General features: G+C 36.2%; 1 protein-coding gene across 1 annotated transcript in view; it reads left to right on the top strand.

The window, feature by feature from the left end:
• Positions 1–15,501, top strand: part of CDC40 (cell division cycle 40) — a 53,745-nt gene that overhangs the window by 5,858 nt on the left and 32,386 nt on the right. The window contains exons 2-3 of the mRNA XM_028104231.2: positions 7,067–7,153; positions 14,256–14,385. Coding sequence (XP_027960032.1) covers positions 7,067–7,153; positions 14,256–14,385 — 217 coding nt within the window. The remainder of the gene's footprint in view (positions 1–7,066; positions 7,154–14,255; positions 14,386–15,501) is intronic.

Below are 15,501 nucleotides of genomic sequence, written 5' to 3'. Positions count from 1 at the left end.
TTTGCCTCATACTGAACAGTGCAAAAACCTTAGAACACTTCAATTTTATTAACATTCCCCTACCCTTACTTTAGCTATTATTGCCCTGTATCTTTTAATATTTAAACTTACAAAGATGACGGTGAGCTAAGCTGATTCTTGCATCTCATGCAAGAGGTTTCTTTCTTTCTCCCTATAGTGCATATTTCATGTTCTCTCGTGAGGGTTAATTGGTGGCAACTCCTTGCAGTTTTAGTTTGTCTTTTTTTATTTTTTTAAGATTTATTTATTAGAGAGAGAGAGAGAGAGTGCGCGCGCGCACGCACATGCATTGGGTGGGGAGGGGCAGAGGGAAAGAATCCCAAGCCGACTCCCTGCTGAGCATAGAGCTCCACATAAGGCAGGATCCCATGACCCTGAGATCATGACCTGAGCAGAAATCAAGAGTTGGCTGCTCATCCAACTGAGCCACCACCCAGATGCCCCCTCACTTTGTCTTTAAAATGTTTTTATTTAACCCTCTTTCTTGAAGGATCTTTTCACCGGGTGTAGTTTACTTAGCTAGCAATTTTTTCTCTCAGCATATTTAAAATATTCTATTTTCTGATTTTCTGTGTCACTGATAACAAGTCAGCTGTCAGTGTAGCTTTTTTCTTTTTTTCTTTTTTCTTCCGACTGCTTTTAAGACCCTTACCCTCTGCCCCCGTTTTTTTTGGGGGGGAGGGTGTGGTTTCAGTCTTTATAGTCATTATGGGATACCTCGGTGTGGGTTTCTTTTTGTTTGTCCTGCTTAGAGTTTGTGGGGTGTCTTTAATTGGGAATTGATTGGTTTGGAGTGTAGATCGTCAGTGTTTCTGGAAAGTTCTCAGTTCTTATCTCTTCACATATTATTTTAGTCCTGTTCTCACTTCTCTTCTGCTAGAACTCCAGTTAAACATATTTGTGTTCTCCCATGTTTGACAACAGTTACGTTCTGGTTACAAGTGTATTTTAACGCAACACTGGCACACTTGGCACTTTGGAAATCATGTAATGAACCCTATTGGGTTGCAAAAGTTGCTTGTTAATTGACTTTAAAGTTAAAAAAATAAAAGCAGGCCTGGCTTTCTCTCATTTTAGTCCATGACTGTGTTACTTTTCCCCAATGCATTCCCTGCTTTAACATAGCCAGCTTGAGTAAAATGAAAATTCTGCCTCTGATTTTGAGCATATTTCAAAATTTCTTCTTTTTGGGTGATCTTTCTCATACTTATGAACTTCACATAGATCACCTTTTTCCTCTGCATTTGTTAAGGGCCAAACCCAAAGGACATCTTTATATGAATTTCTGTTCTTTTATCTCATTCATGTAAACTTCCATTTTAGGAAGTTTATTCATTTCTACTTTCTGGGGGGAAAAACTATAAATTGATAACTAGTTCATAGTAATGATTAATATTTGTTTTCTGCTTTATAGTTTACAAAGTGCTTTCCCATCTATTTTCTTATTTGTACGTGAGTAAAAAAATGTGAAAAGGACTCAGAAGTAAATATTATCTCATGATTCTCAAGTTACTTTGAATCAACAGAAGATAACCTGTTCAAACTTATTTGACCCATAGGGTACCCTTCACTCACTGTACTTTAATTTTTATGGATAATTAAAACTGAATAGAAGTCCTCTCTAATTCTGTGGTAATTTCAATTGCATGCTTAATTATTATTAAACTCCTCTTGGGTATTAAAACAAGGTTGCGGTATTGTCCAAGTTTTTCTAATTAAATGTATAATTAATTAATAACTCTTCATTTTCTGGAGGGTTGTTCAATTTGTTCTACAATTTTAGCAGGAACCAGAGACTGGGCCCTATTTACATTTTTTATTCATTGCCACTGTTGTGTATATAAGAGTAATTCTTTTTAAATTGTACTCTGCATTTAAAATTTGGTATCTCCTGGTACTCTGTTCAAAATCAAATTGAAAATACTCATAATCGGAAAGATCTGGTAAACCATATTATAAAGTGGTTCTAGCAACTGTATTGTATGAAATCCACTGGGGAGGTATGAATGTGGCTAAGCCTTGTTATTTTAAGCAGTTTATACTAGAATTAAATATTGAGAAATGCATTTAGTTTTTATGCAGTTGAAGCCATTTGTATATGACCTTTTAATTTTATGGTACTGAATTTTTCTACTCAACATTTGGCAGATACTATCTCTAAGCAATGAAGATTCTAGTGTGCATTCTAGGGTAATAAACAGTTCACCCTTGAACGACGAGGGGTTAGGGACACCAACCCCTCCCCTCCACTGTGCAGTTGAAAATCCGAGTATCACTTTTGACTACCCAGAAACTTAACTACTGATAGCCTGTACTGGTGACGGAAGCCTTACTGATAACATAGTCAGTTAATACATACTTGTCGTGTGTATTATATACTGTATTCTTACAATAAAGGAAGCTAGAGAAAAAATGTTACTAAGAAAATCATAAGAGAAAATACATTTACAGTACTGTACCATGTTTACTGAAAAAAAATCTGCATAAATTCAACCCGTGTTGTTCAGGGGTCCACTGTATATGTATCATATTTTAGGTGGCCCAGCATCTGAATCCCCTCCCTAAGAGTCTTAATGTGAGGAACAGCCCTTGCTGCCCCCAACCTTCAGAGGCCGAGAGCCCAGATTCTTCTTCTCCCAGCTCCTTTTTAGCCAAGGCTCAGGGATGGTAACTTAGGCCGAGCAGACAAATGCACTCACCTAAATTCTAATTTAAAGCCAATCCCCAAAGAAGCAAGGAAAGAGAATATGTTAAGTGGCAGTGGTGGCCAACATGTAGTTTCTCGGGCCGGTAGTCTCAGCAGCAGCATCCGGTGACAGCCACAGTAGTTCAGTAATGGTGAACTCCTGTCCTCGGTGGACTGGTTCTGTGTTATGATCGATTTTCAGTTGTGATTCCATCTGTATACTCACTCTTATTTATACCTCTTTCCTCAAACTGATTCTCTACCCTTCTTGGCAATTCTAAGAAAAAGGATTCGATACTCAGAAGGGCTCGATACTGTTTAATCAGTCTGTAAGGCTTTCAGCTGCTTGCAGCTAAGAACCCTGACTGATAGATAGTCTGCCAGTGATTTTTTTTTTTTGGTTTGGTGCTAATTGGGTGTCTTTAACATCATTCCTTGTGGTTACTTGAAATTTTTCCCCTTCTCATTTATTCTGTGAGCATTTTGGGGTAAATGACTTAATGTTGCTAGTACTTATTTCATAGAAGTGTTGTAGGAATTATATGAGATAATGTGAGACAACACTGAGGTTGTTAAACACTCTTTTTCACTTACCCTCTTCTAGCAAACTATATAATTCACTTACTCTATTGCTTATTGTCCGTCTCCGCCACTAGAATACAAGCCCCACAAGGACAGGGAGCTTTATCTGTTCCCGTGGGCCTAGAACAATGCCTAGCACACAGTAGGCACCCAGTCAATATTTATGGAATGTATGAATGAATTTGAAGTTACCATACTTGCTTTGTGAAGAGGCCTGTGCCCCCAACGACACAAAGAAAATAACACCCGTTGTGAGTCCCCAGCCCTCCCACCGGCTCCAGACATCTATCACCCATCCCCCACCCTGTCTTTGTTGTCTCTGTTTCACCTCACAGAGGGCTCTCCTCTCCTCAGAGCATAACCTTCCAACTGTGCTGGCTTTTTTCCTGCGTTTCTCCCAACTCACTCATATCCTGTAGCTTTAATTGACTAAATCTTGGCTTAGTCTTTTCTTAAGGAGGGAAAAAACAAACTTAATTTTACCTCAAAAATCCTTCAATCTGGCACCCCATCTCCTCTTCTTTTCTTTATCGCCAAATGAGAGAGGAAAAATTCTACTGTCTTGTTTTTCTGAATCCTTAGTTGTACCTCTGCCTCTTACAACTGCTTTTCCATACTCTACCCCGCTGCCGGAATCGCTCTGGCGAAGGTTTTATGTGATGTCATTGCCAAATTTAATGATCTTTAGTCAGCCTTCATCCTCTTTCTCAATGGACTTGACTTTGTCTTTTTTCAGTTAACAAATGTTTATTGAACATGTACTGATTACCCCGCATTCTACTAGACAGTGAGGATATAAAATGTTAGTAAAAGTCATGTGCAACAAGTTATATAACATCGTAATTGCCATAAGGAATTTTGTAAAACATTCCTTAGGATGGGCGCCTGGGTGGCTCAGTCAGTTGGACGACTGCCTTCGGCTCAGGTCATGATCCTGGAGTCCCAGGATCGAGTCCCGCATCGGGCTCCCTGCTCGGCAGGGAGTCTGCTTCTCCCTCTGACCCTCCCCCCTCTCGTGCTCTCTCTCTCTCTCTCTCTCTCATGCTCTCTCTCAAATAAACAAAATCTTTAAAAAAAAAAAAAACATTCCTTAGGATTATGGAAAAGCAGTTTTCCTGAGCCAAGAGAAGGGAAGGTATAAGAGAAAATAAGAAGATGACACGTTATCAGATAGCAAAGGGAAGTGCATAAGGAACATTGCCAACAGCACAGCAAGGGTGAAAGTGCTTGGTATTTTTAAAAATCAGTAATTTGTCTCATAAGGCAAAGGTGGGAGTGTATTACCCGATAAGGAGGTATCATAACAGGCGAGGCAAGGTACGATGAAGTCTGTCCTAGGATAGTGGAGACGGGGGTGTGAAGGACAGTAGAAGCAGGGTTGCCAGAGAAATATTGGAGAGATAGGATCAGTAAGGCTCAGTGCCTTATCTGTTAGTGAGTAAAGGTGGAATCATGGAATGAGACGTAGAGAAGTGTTTGATGCGGTGGAACACCCACAGCATGTAGTTCACTAGGCAGTTAGATACAGAGGCCAGGAGTGTGGTCCCGGCTGCAGATGAAATCGGCGGTGGAGACTGAAGTCCTGAGAAAGACGGGATCAGGTAAAGATAGGGACAGTTTTGCAACTAGAGAGGATGGCAGTTTAAGGGAGTCATACTTGAGGAACGCTGTCTTTGAGAAGTAGAGAAATTAAATTGCCTGCTTTGGGTGAGGGTTACTTTAAAAAGTGGTAAAATCTTGGAATACTGATTGTGTGCCTCGAGTATTACTTTGTTGTTGCTGTTTTCTAGTCTTTGGTCATTAGTTGTTCTAAGACTACCAAATCTTCATTTGTCAGTGGCATTGCTTCTTCTCCAGCATCACTGTCAACTTCATGGTATCTCACCTTTTAAAAAAAAATTTCGATATTACTTTGAATTGTGTTTTGTAATGTGTTGACAGATGTATCCTACGTCAGCAAAAGGCCAACAGAATAAAGACGGTGATATGACAGGGATAATTCTAGGGGTCGAGGATACATTTGTGCATATGACATACAACTTGTGTATCGTATACTTCAGTAAGGGGTGGTAGACTATAAATATATATGTCAGATGATGATAAATATAATGGACAAAAATAAAGCAAGGTAAGAGGAAAGTAGAAAAATTGAACAGAAACCTGATAAAAGGGAGAAAACGATCATGTGGATATCTAGGGAAGGAAAGAACATTCCAGGAAAAGGAAATAGTATATGCAGAGACCCTGAGGCAGGATTGACCTTTGGTGAATTCTAGGAATAGCAAATGAGCCAGTGAGGCTGGAGTTGATGAGCACTGGCACAGGACTTGATGAAGACAGAAGTTTGTGAGGGCAAGTTTGGCGGGGAGAGATTGTTCTGAGATCTCAGAAGAGGACGATAATTCTCAACCAATTAGATTTAACATCCTCATTTTGTAATAGCATTTCTGTAATTCTGCTTTACTGAAATATAATTCATAGATGATATATAACTTCCATAAAAATTTCAAAATATAACTTGAGTGCCCTAATTAAAGGGAAGGTATTTATAGCCTGTTTAATATGTGAATTAAACATGTACAAACAACATGTTTTTTAATATGTAAATACTCAGGCAGGACAATACAGGAAGATAGAAATGCCCTATAACACTACCCTGGGGAGCCATACTTGTTTTCTGAGAACAACTGGTATTGAGCCTGCTGGCTTTCATTAGGCTTTTACTCTGAGTGGAGAAGCTACCTGACGGTTTAGAGCAGGAGTAACATAATCTAATATTTTTTTAAAATCACACAGCTTCCTGCATGGAGTGAGGCTGTGGGGGGATAGAGCAGGGAGCCCAGTTAGAAGGCTATTGTAACAATCTGGTGTGAGTTGGTAAATTGGACTGTGAGATGACTGTGGAAGAGAACTTGAGAAGTGGTTGAACTTTGTATGTATACAGAAGGTAGAGGATTTGCTGATGGATTGGAGATACAACGTGAAAGAAAGAGGAATCAAGGATAACTCTAGGAGTTTCCACCTGAGCAAATGTAAGGCTGGGAAGAAGTCATTGGGGAAGGGGAGACCAGAAGTTCCCTTTGGGATGTATCAAGTTTGAGATGTCTGTTAGGCATCCTGGGAGAAAAGATGTTGAGCTAAACTTTAGATAGACAAGTCTTTAGAGTTCAGAGGAGAGGTCCAGGCAAGAGATACCAATTTGGGAATTATTATATTTGTTGTAGGTGGTGTGGTTACACAAGATAGAGATCACCAGTGATTCTCTAGTGGACATAGATTTTTATGTTCATTAAACTGGGGGGTGAATTTCAGAAGGTTGAAACACTGGCATAGAGTGGAAGATTTAGATTTAGAATATTAGGGCCTTGCCACTTCTGTAGCCTGGAACCGTGGGCCATCTGGGCATATGTCTAATAAGGTTTGCTGCATAAAGAAGGAGTTGTCCTGAATTTGGAACCAGAGGTTAAGTTTTTTGAGTTCATAAAAAAGAGGACTTGGACTCTCTTAATTTAAAGCTTTGAGTAGCTTATTAGCCTATTTAGAAATTTTTAATTTGTTCAGATGGGAGAAGGTCAGCATTTTGAAAGGAAACAATGTTATGCATTCTAACCTTTATACTGCATACATTACTTTTATTAATCTTTGAATTATTAATCATATGGCACAAGTATAAAAATCATAAAATTGGTATTAAAATAGCTAGTGTGACCTTAATATAGTTTCCAAAACAAAATGATTACTTGTCTGATCTTTAATGTTCATTTGGTTTTCTTTTAGGAAGATTTAGAGACTGGAGTTCACCTTGACCCTGCTGTCAAAGAGGTTCAGTATAATCCTACCTATGAGACCATGTTTGCTCCTGAGGTGAGAAAACAATATATTTAAGATTCTGCCTTTTGCTAAAGCATTTGAATTATACATAAGTAGATAAACAGTTGATGAATTTTTCAGAGTTTTCTCACAAGAGTATACTATTTAAACTTTTAAAAACTATGTCCTGTTGTATGTCAGTTATATCTCAATTTTTAAATAAAAGGAAAAGAAAATATACTTTTAAAAATCCACTACTGTTTCTCTACCAACTTGTAACATCTGATAGAATGGAACGATGTCTTTTGAAAAAGGAAATTTTTAAATATCTGATTCTTAGATGTGAACGTAATTAATATGTTCCTCAATATTGTTAAGGGAGTATTATAAATTAACCATAAGGGAAAAAGAATTTGTTTTATTATTAGCATCCTCAATGCATGGTATATTTTGAAACATCTGGTTACAGATGCTCCTGCGCTAAGTGCTAGGAAGAAGTGCCATGCTAATGTGTTTGCTGCTCAACAGTAGTCACAGGTATATTACCTGCTCTGGGTGAGACATCTTATGATGGTGATCATGATGATGGTGATGGTGATGATGATGATGATGATAAATGGTGATGGAAGCATAAAGAAGATGAGAAAGGAAAAAAGGCAAAAAACAGTGAAGATTGTCCATCTAGGAAAGTCTTTGTAGAAAAAATTAAATTTCTAGCTATTTCATTTTTAAAAGGGGAAAGAATACTTGATTGAGAAAATAGAGATGCCAAAAAATGGTCATTATAAAACAAAATAAGCCTTCAGTAGCAGGATCTTTAAGAAACTTTAAAAATGAGGGTGAGGAGCCATATTTTATCGCAACTGGGTGGAGAAAGAGGAACTTTTTAATTTTTTGTTTTTTAGCATGTAGTCATTGTCCCTTTTTTTTCCTTTTTTTTTTGATAAAGCAGAATCATAAAGCTGTTTCATATAATTTGCCTGCTCAGGTTTCTGTAGTCACTTAAAATATGGCAATTGAAATATGTAGCATAGCCGATGATGTCAGTGGTAGTATTTAGACAGTGCTCTAGCAGTTCCCTGGGTGTACAGTAAGCTGAAATCTCTTTCTCATACTCTTGAGACTGCAGCACTTTTAAATTTTATTTTTCTTAAATCATTCTAGCCTGTCGAACCTGTAGACTCATATCCCTTGACACCATTTTAGCTGGCACAGTGAAGAAAGGTCTTATGTTACATGTATGCTTCATGATTTTTTAAATGAAAAGTGCTTCCATAAATTAGGGCCACTAAATTACAGAACAAGAAAATTTGGAAGTAATATGGTGTGTGATGTTCCTATGTCAGTGCATTTTATATGAAATCTGTTTCTCTTCCATTTTTAGATCTTGTGCATAACTAATCAATTGCTGTGTGATTTTAGTTTTCCGAAATTTAAAAGATTAAGATTTTTTTGGTGATATTGATGAGGCATTAGGCCTATCATTCTCTTTGTGAAATTACCAATCCTTTTAGTATTCTGGGGTTTTTTTTCTCATCTAGGGAGCCTCACATTCAAAATATAAATTAATTTATGTTAGGAACACTGATGCTTATTACCAATTTAAGAAAAGAGAGATGAGATTGAAAAGTGAAGAAAAATTACTATATTTCCTGGTTGCCAAATGAATTGTCTGTTACATAATAGATTATTACCTTTGAATTTTATGACTAGGGTCTGTATAATTTGACAAAGTATGGAAAGGTGTTAAGGAACTTTGCTTGTTGAAATTCAAGTTCCCATATCTTAAGAATCCATTGTTAGGGGCGCCTGGGTGGCTCAGTTGGTTAAGCAACTGCCTTCGGTTCAGGTCATGATCCTGGAGTCCCGGGATCGAGTCCCACATCGGGCTCCCTGCTCGGCAGAGAGTCTGCTTCTCCCTCTGACCTTCCCCTCTCTCATGCTCTCTCTCTCTCATTCTCTCTCTCAAATAAATAAATAAGATCTTTAAAAAAAAAAAAAAGAATCCATTGTTAGAAAAAGATATAATCCTCCTCCTCAAGCTACTGTTTACCAGAGATGATATGCTCAGTGTTATTTTTAGAAAGATACAGAGACCAGACTGTTTCCTATAATGCCTAAAGTGCTATTCAAGTTAAGGGAGAGATTGTATCTGGTTGTGAAGATAAGAAAAAGTTGCCTAGAGGAAGAAGTATTTAAAATAAGCAATAAAGTCCAGGTTAAGAACATGAGATTTGGGATTAAATACACTGCTTATTAGCTTCAGTATAACCTTGGATTACCTCAGTTTTCTCATAGATAAAATGAAGACAATTTCTCCTTTACCGAGTTGCATGGATACATGCACTAACGTATGATAGGGTTAGGAAACTCTCTGGTACTCAGTAAGCATTTAGTAAGTAGCAGCGCTTGTTGTTATTTATGTTACTATTATTGGCATTGATGCTAGGAAGGCTTTTACGAGGAAAGAGGAGAAAAGCATTAGCTAAATCATAAAAGATCCAAAGAACAGGAATACTTTAGTCGTCAGTAAGGGAGAATAGGGAGGTCAGACCAAAATGGTAGTTTGTGTAGCATTGCACAGGGATCTGGGAGCCAAGGTTAGCAGTTTGGTCTCGATTTAGTAGAGGATAAATAGATTTTTAAGGTTCTTATTAAAGAGTGGGATAATCAAAGCTGAATTTGTAGGAAGGCTAATTTGATAAGGGTTTGCATGATGGAAAAGAGCAGGGATAGAAATTAATGGAATAAAACAATCATTTATTACTGTATACCAGGTACCATATTGAGGGATTTATATATTTGTGTACCTTATCTCTTTTAGTCTTCACAATAATCCTGTGAAATAAGTACTCTAATCCCTATTTTATAGCGAGGAAACTAAGTCTCAGGTTTTGCTACCAGCAAGTAACGTATTTGGGAATGTGAGTTCACATCACTCCTAACGATTGCTCTGTGGCTGGAAGACCAGTTTGCAGACCATTACAGGGTTTGCATGTTACACCCCTATGCGCATGCTTTGACTTTGCTAGTTCAGGAAATTAACGGAATTGACTATTTTATTTTATAAAATATGTTTTTCCCTCCCAACCAAGGACTTTTCCTAAATGGGCTAACATAGTATCCAGGTAAACTTTCTCATATTATAGACAGAACTTGAAGAGATAATAGCCATTGTTTTAGTCCACTGATTTTCTTCATTTCACTCAATCCTTTTTGGGTCTACTTAGAGAAAAGTGTATTTGTTAGCTTTTCTAGGCTCACGTAAAACCCCTAAGCCTGAAGGAGATTTTCAGATTTAAAATAATAGTACTTTTAGGAATAGAAGATATATCAAAGTTAAAAGGAAAAAAAATCCTAGTTTCTGTTAAAAATCTGGCCATAGGGCTGCTATAAATATTAATGTTAGAATGAACTTTAGAAATTAGATAGTTCAGCTCTTTTATTTTATAGATGAGGAAACTAAGGCTCAAGGTCATAAAACCCACACTAAGAAAATATTCTTATATTAGTAATATTTAAACTATGCTTTTATGTCTTAAAAGACTGAGATATTCTGCCAATAAAATTGAATGGTGGAGATCTTTTCCAAATTTGTGGAAAATAAGTTATTCAACAGGCTCTTCTTACCTTAAAGTTTGTTTATAAGTGTTTAAACATTGATGACTACAATAAATATTAATGAAAAACTTACCAGCAATCTAAGTATAATATGATTATTAGTTCAGTAACTTGGGGGGGGGCATTCTATATGTAAACTTATTGTTATGATTTCATATATTCAGTTTTTACCAGTGTAAGTTCTCAATTCCTGTGATGTAATGTTACACTACTAAGACATCGATCCTCAAGCATTCTACCTTCTGAAGACTTTTGAGAATCACTGCTTTACAATACACAGATTTCTTAGATTTATCTACCAGTGTCTTAACAAGTTAAAAATGCTTTTCTCGAGGCCCCTGGGTGGCTCAGTTGGTTGAGCCTTGGACTCTTGGTTTCGGATCAGGTCGTGATCTCAGGGGTCATGGGATCTGTCTGTGTGGGGCTCCACGCTCCGTGGGGGGTCTGCTTGGGATTCTCTCCCTCGGCCCCTCTCCCCACACGTGCATGCCCTCTCTCCTCTCTCTGTCTCTCAAATAAATAAATCTTTTTAAAAATGCTTTTCTCCTGTTTTATAAATAAATCACTACTTCACTCAGGTGAAAGATGTAAGCATATTCAGGAACATCCTGAGATGTGATCTGAATTATGAATTAATACTTAAATGTATATATTTTATATGGGAGATTAAAGTTATAATTGTGGTATACTTCAGTATGGTCTTAGCTAAAAACTGTTAAATACTCATACCTAACTCAAATATGTATTATTAAAATCCCCTGAATGCACATTTACTCTTAAATTTAATTACCGGAAGTTAAATTTGGAAGTCAGTTTTGTGTGTTTTTTATATGCTTTGTTTTTATTTTTTTTTTTTAAGATTTTATTTTTATGTAATCTCTGCACCCAAAATGGGGCTCAAACTTAACAACCCTGAGATCAAGTGTTGCATGCTTTACTAACTGAGCCCTCCAGGCACTCCTATGCTTTGTTTTGTTTTTTAATGGTTAACCCAGAATTAAAAGAAGTGCATATTCACAGAGACTGGGAACATCTGGGACACATAATTTTTAAGTAATTGGGAAGAGCTGAGTTCTGCGGAATAACATTCTCTCCCTTTCTTTGTTGGCATTTATTTAATGTCTCTGAGGTCAGTTCCAATAACTGCTGGTAACCAAGGCAGTTAAGGTGAGCCAAAAGTAGATAGATCCTCCCACAACCCAGCTTCCTATTAGATTTTTTTGTTGTCTCAGCTTAAATAGCTATAAAATGTAGCACATTTAAATTTTTAGACTGCTTTAGAAATAGCACGCATATAAGATATACTTAGCTATAATATGTGGATCTGTATTCATATAGAAATCAAAGTTCCTTAGCACTGAGAATTTTTCTTTAAAAGATGGAGCTGATTTGATATGTATGACTGATAGAAGAATTGTTCTTTTTTTGTAAAATCTTAATAAAATAAGACTATGGAAATTGTATTTTCCTTTTTCAAATTGGAAAGTATAAACATAATGATTAACTTATTATATGAGTAACAATAAGAGTAATGGAGATTTTTATCATTTTAGATTTTTCCCCCCAGAAATGTTGAACTGCTTTGCAGATGATAGCTGACTATATTAGGTAGAATATCTAGGAAACTTTTAAGTCATTTTATTATCTTTAATTTTATTGGATATTCCTTGTTTTTATAATAAATTTCATGACTGAACGAAGTTACTGTAAGTGCCAGCATTCAGCAGTCTAAATTTTTTTCTCCCCTACATTGCTACCATTAGCAAGGAGGAACTAATATGAGCTATGAAGTCTTGGCACTGTCCTTTATACAGTTCAGAATAAATAGTAATGAAAGTTTTGTATGTAAATCAGATATTTTTAAATTGAATCATTTTAAGTATAGAAATGGAAGCTGTCAATATAAAAGAATATTGTAGTAATTTATTTTCTGAAGCAGAAAAAAACATAAGGCAAGTGTAACAATTAATTTCGGATTTTTGTGCATAGTATAATGTTGATACTAGAGAAGGCAACATTCTGCTTAAGAGAGGATCAATAATTTATATTTATGGCTCTAGAAATGTATCATAGGAAAGTGGTTTCTAAGGGTAGTGACCTAAGATGTTCTAACATCAAAATAACTTCATCATGATACTAGACCTACAGAGTTCAAATAAAAATATCCTGTCTAATTCCACAATTTCCAAAGTGGGAAGTTCATTTTATTCTTTATTTAAAAAGAAAATACAGGGGCACCTGGGTGGCTCAGTCTGTTAAACGTCTGACAGTGGCTCGGGTCATGATCTCAGGTCCTGGGATTGAGCCCCATGTCAGGTTTTCTGCTCAACTGGGAGTCTGCTTCTCCCTCACACTCTCCCTCTGCGCTTGCCCCTCCCAAATAAATAAATAAAATCTTAAAAAAAAAATACAAAATTGGATTTTCCCATTACCATTAAATAAATATCATTAAATTAATAGTGTTTGATATAATTCGGTACTTTTTTACCCAATTTTTTAAAAAGTTAGTATGATTGTACATTTAAGGAATGTCTGATGCAGTAGAATCCTAGACTGGGTGTTGTTCTAACCTGAGTTTGCCAATTAAGAATAAAACTATTGACTCTAGGGCAGATAAAATACATCATCTTTGGCTTTTTTCCTTCCTGCACTTCTAACAAAAAAAGGAGACTACCTCTCTAACTTTCCAGGATTTTTGTACAGACCAAAGTAAATAATGTTTGGAAACCATTATGGAAACTCAAAGCATTATAAACAAACAGATAATGATGTACTATTTTGTGTGAGACTTCATAGTGTGACTTTTCACAATAGAGAAATTTTATTTTCATTTGTAATGTCTTTTCTAGGGACTTTTTCAAGCATTTTACTTTTATTGTCTATTTCCTATGCTCTGCCCCCAGTGGGCAGATTAATCTGATTAATCTTTCCTTCGTTAGTGCTTTCTATATGCCAGGCATTATGGTAAGCATTAAGAATTTTAAGTCTCTACCTTTGAGGAACTCATAATCTAGTGGAGAAGAAACATGTATTTTTTAAAAACTACATCATGGTGCCATTATTGATATAAAAGTCACCAAAAATCATCTTTACAAATTAAAAAAAAAAAGTTACCAAAAATCCCCCAAATCATGGTTTAGACAAAAATATAGTTACTTTAATTATCAAGAGCAGCATTGTCAAGTAGAACTTCCTGCAGTGATGGAAATGTAATAGCCAATAACCACATGTGACTTTTGAAGTCTTAAAGTTTGGTTAGTGTGACTGAGGACCTGAATATTTTATTTTACTTATTTAAATTTAAATAGCCGCACATAGACTTAGGTGAGCTGGATTCTTCTTCTGACCTAGGGACTGACAAACAGTGCTAATCAGCCATTGCCCAGCTGCACTGAACCATGTGTGGTGAGCATGTTCCCAAATAGGTTACTCAGCCCCTAATGATTTAGAGTTGAAAATATATTGTACAATAATTCTAGTAACTCTGGCTTTATATACTCAGAATTTAAGTTTGTTTTTTCTTATAACATTGCAGTTTGGACCAGAAAATCCCTTTAGGACACAGCAAATGGCTGCCCCTAGAAATATGCTTTCTGGATATGCTGAACCAGCTCATATCAATGATTTTATGTTTGAACAACAAAGAAGAACTTTTGCCACATACGGTAAGGTGATTAAGATTTACAGTTTCCAGTTTGACACATTTTTGTGTGGATAATCAGTTTTGTCTTCTTGCTTTTTAAATTTATTAATCTAGATTCCTTTTAAAAAAGGTAGTGTATTTTTCTTAAACACGTCTATAAATATTTATACAAATGGGGAGATGAACTAATATTTTTAGCTATCATTCTAAATTTGCTGTGATTTCTGAATATTAGAAATATTTTGTGGTCTTAAAAACAGAATATTCTCTGTTGTACTTGATAATGAACACTTGTTATTGAATGTCCATCATGTGCAGATTGCTGTTGAAGTTAGTAAATGACCAGATCGGGTTAAGAGGTTACTTTTATTTTTAATTCCAGTATAATTAACATACAGCGTTATATTAGTTTCAGGTGTACAATGTAGTGATTCACCAATTCTATACATTACTCAGTGCTCATCATGATAAGTGTACTGTTAATCCCCTTCACCTATTTCACCCATTCCCCCAGCCACCTCCCTTCTGGTAACCATCAGTTTGTTCTATCTAGTTAAGAGTCTGTTTTTTGCTTTGCCTCTTTTTTTCTTTGTTCATTTCTTTTATTTCTTAAATTCCACATATGAGTGAAATCAAGTGGTATTTGCCTTTCTCTGACCGACCTATTTCGCTTGACCTTATACTCCCTAGATCCATCCGTGTTGTTGCACGTGGCAAGATTTCATTCTCTCTCATGGCTGAGTAATACTCCTTTGTATATATATTACATCTTCTTTATCCATATATCTGTCAGTGGACACTTGGGCTGCTTCCATAATTTGGCTATTGTAAATAATGCTGCAATAAACAGGGTTACATATATCTTTTTGAATTAGTGTTTTCATATTCTTTGGGTAAATAGTAGTAGAATTACTGGATCCTGTGGTAATTCTATTTTTAATTTTTTGAGGAACCTCCATACTGTTTTCCATAATGGCTGTACCAGTTTGTATTCCCACCAAAGGTGGGATCCAAATCCTTGCCAATACCTGTTTCTTGTGTTTTTTATTTTAGCCATTCTGACAGGTGTGACGTGATACTCATTGTGGTTTTGATTTACATTTCCCTGATGATGAGTGATGTTAAGCATGTCTTCATG

This window comes from Eumetopias jubatus, unplaced genomic scaffold, assembly GCF_037043125.1.
Source record: "Eumetopias jubatus isolate StellerSeaLion01/CBP00866 unplaced genomic scaffold, mEumJub1_p1.0 scaffold_6, whole genome shotgun sequence".
NCBI lineage: Eukaryota > Metazoa > Chordata > Mammalia > Carnivora > Otariidae > Eumetopias > Eumetopias jubatus.
Note: the sequence above shows the minus strand (reverse complement) of the source record. Positions and strands in the feature narration are given on the sequence as shown.